The sequence below is a fragment of the Megascapheus bottae genome, chromosome 11 (genome assembly GCF_031878675.1).
Source record: "Megascapheus bottae isolate mThoBot1 chromosome 11, mThoBot2.hap1, whole genome shotgun sequence".
Lineage (NCBI taxonomy): Eukaryota > Metazoa > Chordata > Mammalia > Rodentia > Geomyidae > Megascapheus > Megascapheus bottae.
The window spans coordinates 22,733,320-22,749,734 of NC_143519.1; the positions used below are offsets into that span (position 1 = coordinate 22,733,320).

The 16,415-nt window shown below is 42.9% G+C and overlaps 1 protein-coding gene across 1 annotated transcript; it reads right to left on the minus strand.

Annotated features, from left to right (window-relative positions):
* Positions 1-8,846: 8,846 nt before the first annotated feature.
* Acod1 (aconitate decarboxylase 1) lies at positions 8,847-14,969 on the minus strand. Its single transcript, XM_090341783.1, has 5 exons — positions 14,886-14,969; positions 13,941-14,102; positions 12,939-13,028; positions 10,678-10,883; positions 8,847-9,840 (listed from the first exon to the last, which is right to left on the minus strand). Exons 1-5 carry the CDS (start codon positions 14,967-14,969, stop codon positions 8,847-8,849), a joined length of 1,536 nt encoding a protein of 511 aa, XP_090197909.1.
* Positions 14,970-16,415: the final 1,446 nt, after the last annotated feature.

Consider the following 16,415-nt stretch of genomic DNA (forward strand, 5'->3'; position numbering starts at 1 on the left):
TGCTGGGTACAGGGAGCTCTCAAGGGGAGGCAGTGTTTCCTCATGTGGACCTAACAAGCTTTGGTAGCTGCCGTCCCTCCCCCACTGTGGTTCTGCCCTCTGTGTCAACTGTGGGTTAAGCCCTGTTCCTCTTAGCTATGAGCCCACATCCAAGCAAATATGCTATTGTTGCCTGGTTCCTCTTTTTATACTGATTGCTTCCCTCTGATCCATGGTTTTCTAAAGCTTAGAGCCAAGTTTGAGGCATTAATGATGAGTCATTAAACCCAGTAAACCTGGCTACTCAGGGGGCTGAGATCTGGCATATCATGATTCAAGACCAGTCTGCACAGAAAAGATTCCTAGGTTCCACCAGCAAAAAACAAAATTAGAGGCACAGCACAGCTGATGGAGACTTGACCTATCATGCTTGCTGTTCCAGCTTCACACTCCAAAGGGGAAAAAAAGTTTGAAGGCCAACAGAATTGAATTTTAATCAAATTGTTTACGCTCAGGTCCTTGCCTAACTTGTAGTCCAACAAAATCAATTTTACTAGGCCACCAAAGTATAAGACACTACACCAGAGGATCTCTTCAAGCAAACAAAATCCCTGAATAACTGAAATGTTATAATATTCTGGGGATGTGTGTTGAATTCAGAACAGTGTTGGGCTCAAAGCCCAACATGGCTGTGTGACACAGGGTCTGCCTGAGATCTAGATTACAAAGTAGACCTAGGGGGTCCCATTTCCTCACCAACGACTGAAGTTAAAAAAGAAATGGAATTTAAAGAGAGATGGAATTTTGACTCTTACCAGAAACCTTGTATCTTTCTGTGTTGGAGTAAGGCTGATTCTCTGAGATTTTATTTCGACTGATAAAATTTCAAGAAAAGAAAAAAACAAAACCTCAAAGTGTGTAATTTTATTTTTTATTGTAATTAATAAAAGGGTTACATGATATTTGCCAGATTGCAGGTGCATTAATTCCCATACACTGATACCCTTTCACATGTCTTGGTCCCCATTAAAGTGTGTAATTTTAGAGATGAAAGTATCTCTGATAATAAGAAGGCACGAAGTTAATGACACTTCATTATCTACAGTGGTTTGAGATAACTATATCTATATATATGTACATGTATATATATAGTTTCTGATAATTTGAGGCTGATTTATCTGTCTTTTCTATAAATAGCGGAGTACAATTTTTAAAATATTTTTATTAAAATGTTTTATTAACACTGAGTATTTACATCATATTTCAAATGACAAGTAGTCAAGAAAAGGATCTCTATATGCAACCACTGGCACATAAATTTAAGAATAATTAAAATTAAGCTGAGTCTTTGTATGTCATAGATACATATTGATATATATAATATCTCAATACATGTCTATAGAATATATATCCCATCATAAACTTATATGCCCATGTACATGTTTATATCTCCAAATTCATGTCAGTGACCTGGAGTACTTGAGTACTGAGTCTTGTATTATCTGGATCTATTATCCACATATCAAGGAGACCATGCGCCTTTTGTTTCTTTGGTCTTAGTTTATCTCACTCAACATGATTTTCCCTAGTTCCATCCACTTCCCAGTGAATGCCATTATTTAATCTTGTCTGGTGGATATGTAGAATTCCATTGTATATATGTACCACATTTTTGTATAAACATATATTTTATTATAGGGAAGGAAAGGGGAAAAACAAGATGATTGGGAGGGGTGGAGGGAGGGAATGTGGGAGAAAAACATGGGAAGGGGTTCAAGCAGTAATGTACCCTATCTGATGAATGTAACTGTAACCCCTCTATACATCACCCCGACAATAAAATACAATAATATGTGGATATATTATTGTCATTGTAGAGGTGATGTAAGAAGGTCAGTTACATGAGTCAGGAATTGAGTTCATTTCTTTTTGAGCCGTGTCATCCTGTCCCTTGTGCTCTCTCAGGGTTTTCCTGCCACCCCACTTCCACAAGTTGTATAATTCATTTTCTACATAGTATCTACTGAGTGCCACTGCTGTGTTTTTTCACCCTTTTCAGCAGGGCAGATTATGAATCCAATTTCCAACTAATTTTTGTTTTGTTTTGGTCATATTAATGTTTGAACTCAGACCCTCCTACTTACTGAACAGGAGTGCTACAACTTGAACCACTCTGCTCTAAATTTGAATATATCAGTGATAAAGCCTTGCATCTACTTGTGAGAAGAAATCTACCTGGAGAAAGACTGCTGGACATAAGTCATGGATAAAGACTGAATACCTGTGAAGCTGCTTCTAGCCCTTGACCTAGTGTGTGTGTGTGTGTGTGTGTGTGTGTGTGTGTGTGAAAGAGAGAGACAGAGACAGAGACAGAGAGAGACAGAGAGAGAGAAGGGAGGATGGAGACCATATGGACACATACGCAAGCTTTATCAAGGCTTTCATGCACACTGGACAAGTGCTATGCCACTGAGCCACTTTCTCTGTCCTGAAATTTTTTGCATATACAGAAAAATGAAGTTATCCTGAGCTTGGCTGAACATTGGAACCACCTGGTTGCCTTCAAATCCATCAGTTCTGATGGGTTTGTCACATTACAAACTATTCACTGAGCAGAAATACTACAGTATCAAGGTTTGGGGTTCTTTTTTTTAAGACCTGGGGCTTGAACTCAGGGCCTAGGCACTGTCCTTGAACACTTTTTGCTCAATGCTAACACTCTGCCACTTCTGGCTTTTTTCTATGTATGTGGCACAAAGGAATCAAACCCTTGGCTTCATGAATGCCAGGCGAGTACTCTACCACTAGGCCACCCTAGTGTCCAGGTTTTGACCCAGCAGACACTTAGGTATTGAATCCTCCCCCGAAAACCTGCTTTCCGATTGAGACATAGAGAGCTACCTTTCTAGGTATCCTACAAGCCAGTGAAGGTAGAGTCAGACTCAGTCCCCAAATATTAGAGGTAGGGATAGATGTTCCTGGTTCTACAATGCACTGGTCTCTTTTCCTTAATGATGGCTGTGGCTACAAATGTACTATCACAAGCAGCTGTGCTTTCTTCTACTTTCTGGGCATGCCATATGTATTTCTTTTTCCAATCTGGAATTACTGACATTCTTTGGCCATGTTGTCATACAAGGACAAGGTCCTCACAGGTGGGCAGTCTTTTACCCACGACACAGCTGCATCCCACCTCCAGGGTAAAGGTAGGTTTCTTGTTGGAAGTATATGTGGGACTTCCTGTAATTTCTCTTGGTAGAAGATAATAATTTAAAGAAGTTAATCATTTAAACATCCAGAAAAGGATGAGTTGAGTTCTTTAGTATAAAATAATAAATGTTTAATTTATTATTGGCATGGTGGCTCACGCCTGTAATCCTAGCTACTCAGGGAGGCTGAGATCTGAGGATCAAGGTTCAAAGCCTGCCTGGGCACTAAAGAACATGAGTTAATCATTAGAAAATGGGAGGTGAGGCTATGGCTCAAGGGGTAGGGTGGTAGCCTTGAACTGAAGAGCTCAGGGACAGTGCCCAGGCCTTGAGTTCAAGCCCCATGACACACACACACACACACACACACACACACACACACACACACACACACAAAAAAAAATACATTTCCATCAAGTAGCTGGTGAATCCTACTGGGAAAAAGTAACAACATTTGTTGTTCTTGCTTTCTGTAAAAACTAGACTATATATAGCGATTTAGACTTTTTAAGACTTACATTTGTGAAGCACAGACAGAATATCATAATCCTAGTACCATCTCTGCCAATAATTTTCAACAGGTTTTGATGTTTGCTATTTGGTTGTGGTAATTAAATATATACAACTGAAGTGTTACATTTTAACCATTTTAATCATTCAGTTTGTTGCCATTAAGTATATTCACAATGTTGTGAAACCATTCTTCCCTAGAACTTTTCCTTCCTGTCTGAAGAGCATTTTCATCCTAGCTAAGACTGCTGGGTAGTATGTTGTGTAACCAGGTGGATAACTACTGTTCTAGGAAGTTTACCTGTGCAGTTTTAGTCAATTTCCAAAGTCTTTCAGTCCTATATTTTCTTCTCAATAAAATTGGGTTCATTTGTCAAAAAAAAGACAAGCAAGCAAACAAAAACTATACATGTATACATACCCATCTATGAATATATATACTTATACATATGCAAATATATATATATAAAACATACATGTATTTGAAACCCAGCCTCTATATTTCTGACTCCTTTCCTTCTTGAAGCTAGAACTGAAGCTTTATTTTCTTCCTTATATTTGAGTTGTAGTATTTGTAGCTGGTTTAGTCCTAAAGGTTCACACAAATTAGTGGTTTTATCAGCTTTCTTTTCAGCTTTAGACTCTAAGATGGATTTGCTTGATTGTTTTCATACAGGCAATGACTTCATTTGTTTTTAATGTGTCTTTCTATGACGGTGTTTGCTCTTAATGCCAATCGGATGGAAATTTGTTAATCACTTGAAAGAGAGCCCAGTAGAAGAGAGAAATATGTGGGAAGAGAGTGCCAGGAGAGCCAGTGGGTACATATAAGATTTGGCAGACTTGAACTTCAGTGAGCATGAGGCTGCAAACCCAGTGAGTTAGCGGGAAGCTGTGAGACCAACTGCTCATTTTAATTAATGCCTACTGAATTTGAACCCTCTTTTCTAAGAATGTTGCTAGCTCAGCTGCCATTTTGAATTCTTCTGTGCCAGGCTTCTGGTCTGTGTTTCCCAACTTCTCTGAACATAAGAATTGCTTGTGCAACTTTTAAGTACACCTGACGCCTGGGTCATGGCTGAAACCAGTTATATAAAACTTGCTGGAGTGGAAATCAACACCAAAAGTTTTCTCTACAGCCCCAGATAATTCCTCCAGTGCTCCAGAGGGGCCAGTGGATCCTGAGCTTGACTGAAAATGGAATCAATCACCTAGTGGGCTTCAAATCCATCACTGCCTGTGTCCCACTTCCAGTGATTGTGCTTGTATTGTTTGGGGGTTTGGCCTGATTTGGGGAGTTGTAAAGATCCGTAAATGATTCCCATATACAAAAATAAATGTCTTCTTAGTAGCTGGGATTATAGGCATGTGCCATTATGCATGAGGTGTTTTTTTTTTTTCTGTACCAGCTTCAAAGAATGTGTGAGTCACCAAGAGATCTTGTCACAATGCAGACCTTGACAAGGGGTGGCAGTGTGAGAACCACACCTAAAGGCCTCCGTGTTTGGAATCAGTAGAGGGTTTATCTGTTTCTGGATATTTTAACTTGAGATCATGTAATTACATACATAATCATTTTTACATTCATACTTATAAGGGTCATTCAGTTGGTATTTTAAAATTTTTTTATTGTTTTATTGTTGGGATAACATATAGAGGAGTTACAGTTACATTTGTAAGGTAGTGGGTATGTTATTTTTAATGCATAAGAATTTCTATCAATTATGAAATAAGAAAGTTGATTTGTGTGTCAAATACTTTTGACTTCTGATCTTCCTAAAGAACCATATGTTATATATTTATCCTTTTAACTATGCAGTTGAATTCAGGTTGGTTTTGCAGTACTAGGGATTGAACTCAGGGCCTCAAGTACTCTATCTCTCTTGACCCCTATCACTCACTCAGCTCTTTTGTTTTAGAAATAAGTGTCCCACAAATTTTGCCTAGCTGGCCTTGAAGTAGAAGTCTTCCTGACTTAGTCTCCAAAAATAGCTGAGATTATAGGCATTCATCAACAAGTCTGTTTTCTTTCTTTTTTTTTACAATGGACTAACAGAAACCAGTTTGGAAATTAATATTTTAGAAGTCCACAGCATTCTTTGAATTTGGGGAGACCCTTTGGCCATTTCCTAGTGAGAACTGGGAGGTTCTAGATCAGGTGTGTATTGTTGCTTATTTGTACATACCTAACTAAGTAAGCTGGTTACTGCTAATTTACATATATAGTGTCTTGGTTCTGTGGGTAACTACCTGGGCTTAGTTGACCAGACTTTTATGTCTGTGAAGTCCACTTGCTATCAAGATTAAATGAAAGCTAGTGACTGGACCTATTCTTTATAAAACTGCTTTATAAAGGGTCTCTGAACAGCTGTGACGAATACAAGTTGCTATACTAACCCTGCTAAACAAAGTGAATGAAGTAATTCCAATTAATCTCAACTGTAGGAAACCAAAAAATAATTCTATCTCTTGTGCACCTTATTCTTTTTACTGTTAATGTTAGTTGTATATTTTATATGGTAGCGTGAAAATCCATATATCCAATGTATAAAGATGGAATCATCTGTTCTCCTTCCTTTAGTAAGAATAGCACGAACATTCTTGTCAGCTGTGTAATTTAACACTCCCCCCCACCACCCCGCTTCTTCTGCAGGTGTCTAGAGTTGCCTAAAATGCCTTGGCTGGGAAGGAGACACTTCAAATGGTCCTGTGAGAGACTCTTTGCATCTTCCTCAGCCAGGTCAACCACTACAGCCTCCTCTGGTGTGGCAGCTTGCAAAGTACCAGAGGTCAGGATGGTAAGCGGGATGGAAGGCTTCGTGCTGGAGAAGCAGCTTCCATGATCTTTTGTGGTCGTTCTTCCTCTGGATGAATATAAACAGCACTGCTTTTGTGACAGCTTGATGAAGCAGTCTTTTATATGGGGTCATAATATTTAGTGAGTTACTTTAAGGTAGATGGCAAGGTGGTAGGGTTTAAGGTGAGAAGATCAGGTCGCTCTGAGTCATATAGACCATGTATGCTTGGAAAATACTTGGCTTACTCTAGAAGAAAAAAAATCATATAGTACTCCACCTGTACTTAGATGCATGCATCATATTATGCTTGCTTTAATTATTTCCAATAAAATAGTGAAAATAGGTACTGACTGCAATGCTTCTATTTTAGTCTTCTCACAACACTTAGCTTGTTCAGTTGAGATGCAGTCTCACAGACTTTTCTGTCAGCTTGGCCTGAAACCACAATCTTCCCTATCTCTGTAGCTGGATGACAGGTATGTGTCATTATGTCCAGATTTTGATTGAAAAGGTGTCTTTTGCATAAGTCTAAGCTGGCCTCAAACCATGATCTATCCAGTTGTGGCCAACCCCCAACACAGCTAGGGTTTCAGGTATGAACCGTTGGTAGCCAGTTGGAACTACTTCTTGTGTGTGCAAGGAGGTTCTTTGAACATCACAATGTTGAGAGGCCAAAGGGAGCTGATAAACTTAACCCTTTCCACAATCATCCTATCAATGCCTATGAGCTGTGTGAGCCCCATCCATTTTCCTCCAGGCTTGCTGGTGATACCAAGGTTACTGCAATACAGGTTCCTAGATGGAGTGGCAGATGTGAGAAAGTCCCCCAACCTGCCAGTACTTTGTATATTCATGGTATAGTCTCTCTGTGTAATATTTTTTACATGATAGGAAAAGTGATCAGGATATTTACCAAGTGGTATGTTAGCAGTAACTGTTCAAAGAAAATTGTTCCTATAGAAATAGTTTAGCTCCAGCAAAGGACTTGCTGGATATGTCTTTATATGCACTTCCCCTGTGCTGTCCATGCACAGTTAAGTAATCAGGACAGATAGCTGCTATCTAAGCATATCTTTACTGTAGTTCTGTAATCAGAAGCAACAGTTATGTCATATTTCAAAGAGATGGACCTTGAGCTATTCCAGAACTTGTGCTGAAGCTCGTGCATAGGCACCAATTAAAAGCTAACTGAGGTGGTTGCAGGTGCTTTTGATAATGACTACAGTGTACACCAAAGAGAGTTGAAGTAAGATGTTTGTATCAGGTTAAGTTCTGTTTTGTGTTTATTTTGTATTCGCTCAGGATCAGATTCAGCCATGTCACTTTTTTTTAAAGTTCTGCATCATCAATGTCTTTGATATGCTGTACAGCCAGCCATAAACGAATGACATCCAGGGCACAGCAGGAGTGGAGTAGTTGCTTGTGAAACATTCCCTTCCTTTGGATCCTTGTACTATTGTCATCATTCCTGCACTTTTTTTTAAATTTCTTTATTTTTCCATAAGGTTGGGGAAGGAAGAATGAGTGAAACAACTTCCAAGTGATTTACAAACACATGACCAATTTGTTGGGGGTTGATTCCACGTTGGTGGGGAGAGATTATTGCGAGTGTGTTGTTCTTACAAAGGTGTTACGGTTTCATACGTAATGAGAACATTATTTTTATGATGATCAGAGGCTTAGAAGCACTGCATTTGTTTTCCTCCCTAAGCGTATCCTCCCTTGGTTTCACTGTGTATGAATGTTTAGAATTTTGTATGATGTATTAAGTATTTTATCTCTGGCTTGTGCAGATGAAGGAAAACATGCACCGTCTCTCTAATATGATTTGTTCTTGGTCTATCCATTTCCTTGCAAGTGACATAATATTCTTCTTTTTAATGACTGAATACAATCCCATTGTGTATAGGTGCTATAATTTTTGGACCCACTTATCCACTGTAGGGCATCTGGGCTGTTTCCCTAACTTGGCTCTAGCGAATAGAGTAGCCTTAAGCATAGATGCACAGGTGTCTTTACGTTATCCTGGCTCGTGATGAGTCGCCCAGGAGCCACATCCTGTCTTGTAGCATGGAAGGGATCAACCATGCATTGTAGAAGAAGCTTGCCCTGGCCTAGCCCAGAGGCCCCCAGGTCTGGAAAGTTCACACATACAGACAGCCTTGTAGGCAAAGTCACAGAGGACTTAAAACCTCACCCTTGTGGATTTTTATCAAATCATTTGTGTGTGTTCCTTCAATAATGTCTTCAAGGTGACTGGAAAGATCCGGTGGCATTCTGCCTGCCTGTGGAGAGGTCGTTGGGTACCTGGAGGCTTCATTCCCCTTGCTTTGCTCATGGAGCCGTTGGGTCAGCGGGGGTCGGTGCTCCCTAAGGCCAGGGCGCGCGGTGGGTATGGCGGGGCCTCCTGGGGAGGAGAGGCGCCTTTCAGCAGCGCGGTGAGCTCGGCGCAGTCCTCCAGCTCCTCCAGCGCCTCCACCACCCGGATGAGGCTCTCGGCCGCGTCGGCGGACAGCGTCCCCGAGGCGTTGGCTCTGAACTTGTCCCGCAGGGCCTCCTGGCTCAGCGGTTCCCTCCAGTGGCCACAGAAGGTGTGGGCGCGCTGGGTGAGGACGGCCCCGTCCCGGCCGGTGACGCTCACCTCGCAGTACAGGCCGTCGAAGTTGGGCGGGTTGTCGGCGGGGTGCTCCAGCTCCACCTTGCCCAGCAGCTCCCTCACCTGAGGCCTGTGGATCTGCCGCGGGTGGAAGCTGGGCACGGCCACGCCGCCATCGAGCAGCGCAGCACACGCCACGTACTGGAAAGAATGGCGGGCTTCGTGCTCCGAGTCCGGGAAGGGCCTGTCCACGTAGGGCACCTCGGGGACCCGGAGCACGATCTTCTCCACGAGGTTGGCGGGCAGCGGGGTTCCGCCTGCGGGCGCCAGGTGCTTCCTCACGGCCCGTGCCGCCGCCGCCACCCAGTGGGTGGCCAGATGCGCGGGGAAAGTCTTGAAGGCCACGTCCTGCCGGCCGAGCAGCCACGAGTGAGCGTGCAGGCTCGGGAGGGCGCGCGGAGCATAGCCGCTGCCGCCGCTGTAGAAGGCCCCGAAGCCCCGCTCCAGATCCAGGATACGCCGGCTTCCTCGGACACCCAGCATGGCCAGGAAGGCGGCTTCCAGCCCGAGTCTGGCGGCATTGCCCACGTGAAGGGGCTTGGTCTCGGTGGCCGCGTTGGCCATGGGCGCTCCCGCATGAGACGCGGCGATGGCCAGGGCCTCCCGGCACTGGGCCGAGCTGAGTCCCAGAAACTTGGAGGCGGCCGCGGCACTGCCCAGAGTTCCCACCACGGACGGGGGATGGAACCTGGGGAGCAGAGGGGGGAGAGGGGACAATGACAGACAGGAACCACCAGGGGACAGCCTTGTACCGCAGTGTCATTCTGTCCACTCATTAGCCTTGCCATCCTAGGAAAGCTTTTCCTCGTCTTGGAATCATTATTATTATTATTATTATTATTATTATTATTATTATTATTATTATTTGCGGTACGTGGTTATACTACGCGTTTTCACTTCATAGGGTTCAGGAGCTTTGAACGGGTCACATGTTTTACAGTCATGTCTAAAAGCAGTTCTATGGAACGGCTCAAGTTCTTGCCATATGTGTAAAACAGCTGCTGCTGGAGGAACAGTAAGAATTACAAGCCCTGTAGAAACTACGGAAGTTCACCACACATCCGTCCAATACATTCTTCTCCTCACAGGCCCAAGAGGCAAAATAAAGGTTTGGAATGGGCCCTATAATTGATAAGTAACATTTGGCTCTTTAGGATCTGGTAAACGGTCATGGTTAGGGTATATTTTTTTTGAACATTCACATTAGTAGGAAGGACCCTGGTGAATATCACAGTAGATTCTACTCTGAGAATGGAGTCAGTAAGACTCAGCAGTCCTCATGCATGCTAGAGTGATGTCCCCAGGGTGATAAGCCACAGTTTAGTTTATGGTCCTAGTTGCTTAAATGACTCTCAAAACCCAAAGGAAATTTCTGCTCTACATATGGGCATAGGGTTGGTATGTACCCGAAACTGATATATCTGTCTGCACTCATGTGAACATCACCAACTAAGTTCTCCAAGAGAGACCCAAAGGCAGTGAAAGGGGAATGCGGGTGCTTTTCAGTGGAGCAAGTGTTCCTTACCTCTTTGGTATGTCATTGGCTTCCTTGGAGAAATGCATTAATCGGCCCTGAACTTCAACACCAACGTTGAAAGCCAGCAGCAGGTCAAGGCCAGAACACTTTGGTCTCTGAGGAAAGGCTTCTGATAAAGCTATGAGGACAGGAAGGACTGCTCCAGAAGGATGCGTGGCAGGGTGCCACGTGTCATCAAAATCCATGGAGTGAATCTGTGTATACAGATGCAAACAACTCCATTCAGATTTGTCTTGAATGCACTGGCTTTGGGGCCAGGAAAGATTTAATTGAGCAATGAACCATTTCTGCTGTGAGATTATTTGAACTACTGACTGGTTCTTAATCATAGGACTGAGTTCTAGGATCACTGAGTTTCTGGCTAGAGGAGGATTGGACCTTGGAAAGATTCCTGCAAATCTCAAGCATCTTACATCTTGCCCAAAAGGCTGGAGCCCTTGAAAACAATCTATATTCTCTTTTGAAAAGCTGCGCTCTCCTTTTACTTACATCTTTAAACAAATTGTATTTAGGGTTCATTCTAGTTATTATATATCTAGCCATATACTTCGTTGTATGTTTCTCTTATAAAGTACTTTTAAACTTGTGAGCTTGCAAGGATAGCACACTATCTCTCAAACTTAGATTAACTATTAAGCTCTATTTGAAAACTGTTTTTTTTTCCTGCTACATATTTTTTTTCTCCTTCAACTAAGTATGCCATTTATTTTCCCCATGCATAAAATAAAAATAGGGCCAGGAGTTTGACCTAATGGTAGATGCTTGCCTAGCATGCATGAAGACCCAAGTTCAATTCCTCAGTACCAACTACATAGAAAAAGCCAGAAGTGGTGCTGTGGCTCAAGTGGTAGAGCTCTACCCTTGAGAAATTTCAAGGACAGTGCTCAGACCTTGAGGTCAAGCCCCAGAACTGACAAAAAAGGTAGACAACAGCTCATTTTAAAACAGATTTTATGTGAGTTTGATGTGCCTGCTGTGTTTCTTACAGCTAGCCACTCATTTACTCCTAAATGACCACTGGGTTTGAATTTCTACGTTCTGATCATCTGTCCTCATAAACTATAAAAATGTTTCAGGAATCCCAACATGTTTATGCCCAAATGACATATTATACACTTTCCCCTGGACACATGGGGGAAAAAAACCATAAAAATTATCCATCAGATGATAAGTACTGAATTTTTCATTCAGAAAATATAGACACCATATGGCCACTATTTCTTTCTCAATAAATATTGTCAACTCAATGAAGAGATGCAATTAGTACCCACAACAGAAAGAATTAAGGAGAAATTATGTCTAGGTATTGCATTTGATCCTTTAAAAAAAATTTAAGACTGAGGGGGCCAGGAGTTTGGCCTGAGTTTGATTTCTCGGTACCACATACATATTAAAAAAGCCAGAAGGCTGGGAGTTTGGCCTAGTGGTAGACTGCTTGCCTAGCATGCACAAAGACCCAGGTTCAATTCCTTGGTACCACATACATAGAAAAAAGCTAGAAGTGGTGCTGTGGCTCAAGTGGTAGAGCTCTAGCCTTGAGAGAGCCCAAGGACAGTGGTCAGGCCCTGAACTCAGTTCTCATGACTGACAAAGAAAAAAAAAAAAAGAAAAAAAGCCGGAAGTAGTGCTGAGACTCAAGTGGTAGAGCTCTAGACTTGAGAAGGTCCAAGGACAGTGCTCAGACCCTGAGCTCAAGCTCAGAACTGGCAAAAAAAAAAAATTAAGGCTGAGGTTTGAGGTATCTTGGAGAATTTAAAAACAAAACAACAACCTTGTTAGATGCTGGTGGCTTGTGCCTCTAATTCTAACTACTTAGTTTGCTGAGATCTAAGCATCATGGTTCAAAGCCAGTCAGGATAGGAAGGCCCATGAGATTCTTATCTCCAACTGACCACCAAAAAGCCATAAGTAGAGGTGTGACTCAAGTGGTACAATGCTAGCCTGAAGCACAAAAGCCTCAAGGACAGTTCCCAAGCTTTAAGTTCAAGCCTAAGGACTAACACAAAGGAAAAAAAAAACCCAGCCCCTAAATCCTTTTAATGTATTCCACAACTGGAAAAGCTCCATTTCTTTTGAAGAAATGAAGAATGGAATTACTCCCCAAGAGAAAGGAAGGGCTCACCACCTCCCTTACTTCAGTGATCACTTATGTAAGTGGTATGTGGTAGGTAGGCAATTTCAGAGCTATCTCCTGGCTCTAAACTTAGGATGATCTTCTAATAGTTGAATAAACATGTAAACATCCTTACAGCCACACCGTTTAGGAAAGCAGCATATGGGGGTGGGAGCCTGAAGTCCGCCTGGCCCCAAACAGTGCTGGATATATTGGAGCTGTAGATCTGCAATAGAAGAACACCCATCAGTGATACAGAGTCAACACAATGTCTTAGGACAGTGGTCCAATAGTGATTCCTCAGAGATGATCTATAAAAAGTCCTTATTTCAAAACTTGCCATAACATAGAGGCCTTAATGATTGGAATTCTCTGTTCCTTCTGCAAGGATGTATAATCTTCCCCAGGGGAAGGAGAGAAGATGGTATTGCTGCATCCATGTCATCATCTAGAAGTGCTCCAGAGATGTGATTTTGAATTCTCAGTGGACTAACTAGGGGACCCAATTACATTCTATGAAGAATGGATGATTCTGCCCTGTGTCCGGGCCCACTCTCTGTTCAGAGCATGGGATCAGAAAATCTTAAATTCTTTCCATGAATACTGTGTAGTAATAGGTGCCTTCACTTCTAAGTTTTCCAGTGGACCTGTGTTTTGGGTTCTAAACTGTGAGATACCCCTCATATCTGATCTGAATAAAGGCAGTAAATGAATGTTAAAAATCAGATAATGAAGCTGGTAGTGGTGGCTCACACCTAGCTATTCAGGAGGCTGAGATCTGAGGACTGAGGTTCAAAGCCAGCTCAGGAACAAAAGACCATAAGACTCTTATCTCCAATTAACCACCAGAAAATGGGAAGTGGGGCTGTGGCTCAGGGGGTAGGGTGTCCTTGAGCTGAAGCCCAGGGACAGTACCCAGGCCCAGAGTTCAAGTACTATAACAAAAGAAAGAAAGAAAAATCAGATAATGACAAGAGGGAATCAATAAGAGAATCAACATGGTGTCCATACTCATCAAGTCATATTTATAAACCGAAGTTTAGCATAAATAAAGGGGGATGCATACTTCTGGGCCTGCCGCAGCAAAAGCAGGCACACACAATGTTTTGCTCTTTGGAATAAGCATTGAGTGTCTTACTTTACTGTACTGGCTGACTTTGTGAAACACTTCCGTGCTGGTTCCCAGGAACCCGACACCCAGCGTGTCCAGGATCATTCTCTTGCTCCTCTGGATAACGGGGTCCGTCAGGTGGCCCACCTTCAAGCCATGAATGAGGCTGGCAAAGCTCTCTGTGACAGACTTCAGAGAGAAAAGGGTTGAGTCAGACACACCTCACTCAGAATATACATATTTTGTTGGTTAGGAAACCTGGAGGAAAGGAGTAAAAATGTAGTTCTACTTCTAAAAAAAAATCTATGTGTGGTGCTCCGGGATGTGCAGGAGCTGGGTTCTATCCTTGGGTGAGCTGAGCACATGAGACAGCCGCACAACATGCTGAGTGGTGGTGGAGGAAAGCCCAACAAGTAAGAGTGTCAAGAAACATGTCACCCATGGAACAGGGAAGGCTGGGCATGAGGTCTGCCCTACAGGGCCAAGGCAAGGAGCCTAGAGTTTCAAATACAGTGACTTTTTAATGCCCCCAGCTCTCTGGGTGGGGGCTGTGGGCCTCATTTTGGGGAGGAGAGTGAGACATCACAAATTGAATTCACTGTTTTTTATAGCTCTTAAGGAGACCCCTGGTGGGCCGGGCAAGGGCTCAGATGTTGTAAGCGCTTAGCATTAAAGGGTACATTTCCAAAGGTTAGTGTGAGAAGCACACACATGAGAAGCATCTGAGATTCCTCTTTGGCTCCACTCTAGGTGACCAGAATTAAATCCTCTCCAGAATGATTGGTGAAGACTCACATAACAGTCTCTGGACTCAGTCTCCAGGTGACTCTTACTTGAATTTACATTTTGCTTTAGTTATTTTTCAAACAAGGCTTTACATTTTTGCCCAGGGCTAGCCTCTGGCCATGATCCCCTTATCTGTCCCTCCCAAGGTGTCTCACTTGTTCTATTGAGAAGTGATCTCTCACTCACAGTTTGTCTGTGTTGACCCTGCACCATGATCTTTCTCCTCTCTGCCTCCAGAGTTGCTGGGGTTACAGCCAAGAGCCCCTCCATTCTCTAGGTGATTTGAAAAAAGACTGTGATGGTGGGTACTGAGTTCCAGGTCTGGAGCATGCTAGGCATGCACCCTACAGTACTCCCATCCCTCCATGTGGTTTGAAAAAGTGGGCCATGGGGCCAGGAGTTTTGCCTAGTGGTTAAAGTTCTTGCCTAGCATGCATGAAGACATGGGTTCAATTCCTCGGTACCACATATAGAAAAAAAAGCTGGAAGTGGTGCTGAGGCTCAAGTGGTAGAGCTCTAGCCTTGAGAAAGTCCAAGGACAGTGCTCAGGCCCTGAGCTCAAGCCCAGGACTGGCAAAAAAAAATAAATAAAAGAAAATGTGGGCCTTCCCGTGGGCATGTCTAGTACGGCAATACTCCCCCTTGCAGCTGCTGGCCACATGGAAACATCACCAGTCCAAACTGAGACAGAAGAGGGAAGTAAACAGGTGAGTCTTCAAGACTTCGTTCACAGGAAAGGCTATAACACATCCCGGCAATTAAAAGAAATACAGATTCATAACAATATTTCAATACCACATATATTGGGTAAATCTCAATGTAGTTGGTTTCTTTTTGCTTTCTAGAACATGGCTGCTAGGAAGTTTAAAGGGGCATTGAAGAGTAGACAACCAGTCAACTCCCTGAGGGGACTGCTAAACATCTGGGGGACCTGGTTTGGTTAGGAAAGCCCAGAAATGAGTTACATGGCATTCCCAGGATGAACATGAGAGGTTCATAAGGCAGAGGTGGCAGCACAAGCTAGGGTGTGGAAGGGTGATAGGAAAACATGCTTGCTTGTACCCACGTACCCACATGCACACACACATTTCACACACATCGTTACAAACACTCCAACCTTAAGGACATTTCATCGTATGCCTAGCATTTAGTAGATGTGACAGAAGTAGTTGTCTTCTTCTCTAATGACAGTTTGATTTCAGGACTTCATTTTTTTTCCTGAACATCAGATTGCCCCATTTACAAGTGTAAATGAGCTTGTTTAGGGATCTGAAATGGCTGGAAGATTTCCTACTGAGCTCAGTGCCAAAGCAAAGTTAGAAAGAGGAAACCAGTGCCCAGATTAAAGATTTCCACCCTGACCATTATCTGGTTCTATTCCTTTTTTTTTTTTTTTTTGGTCGGGTTATGGGGCTTGAAATCTGGGCCTGGCAGTCCCTGAGCAATTCAGCACAAGGCTACTTACTACCTTACCTCTTGAGCCACAGCACTACTTCTGGTTTTCTAGTGGTCAATGGAGATAAGAGACTATTAGACTTTACTGCCCAGGCTGGCTTTGAACTGTGATCCTCAGATCTCAGCCTTCCTGAGTAGCTAGGATTATAGGCATGAGCCCTCATGCCAGGCTGGTTCTATTCTTAAGACTCTTAAGATTTATCAAGTCAAGGGATTCCTGCCATATTTCTGAAAGATGGATGATGCTTTGAAAGAAAGAGA

What these genes read in the sequence shown, in the direction of transcription:
- Acod1 (XM_090341783.1), bottom strand. Translation starts at nt 14,969, where the DNA reads ATGGAGGGGCTCTTGGCTGTAACCCCAGCAACTCTGGAGGCAGAGAGG. An exon ending in AAGTCAGCCAGTACAGTAAA is followed by an intron (nt 13,029 to 13,940) that starts GTAAGACACTCA and finishes CTTCTATTGCAG; the next exon opens with ATCTACAGCTCCAATATATC. An exon ending in GCCAATGACATACCAAAGAG is followed by an intron (nt 9,841 to 10,677) that starts GTAAGGAACACT and finishes TCTGCTCCCCAG; the next exon opens with GTTCCATCCCCCGTCCGTGG.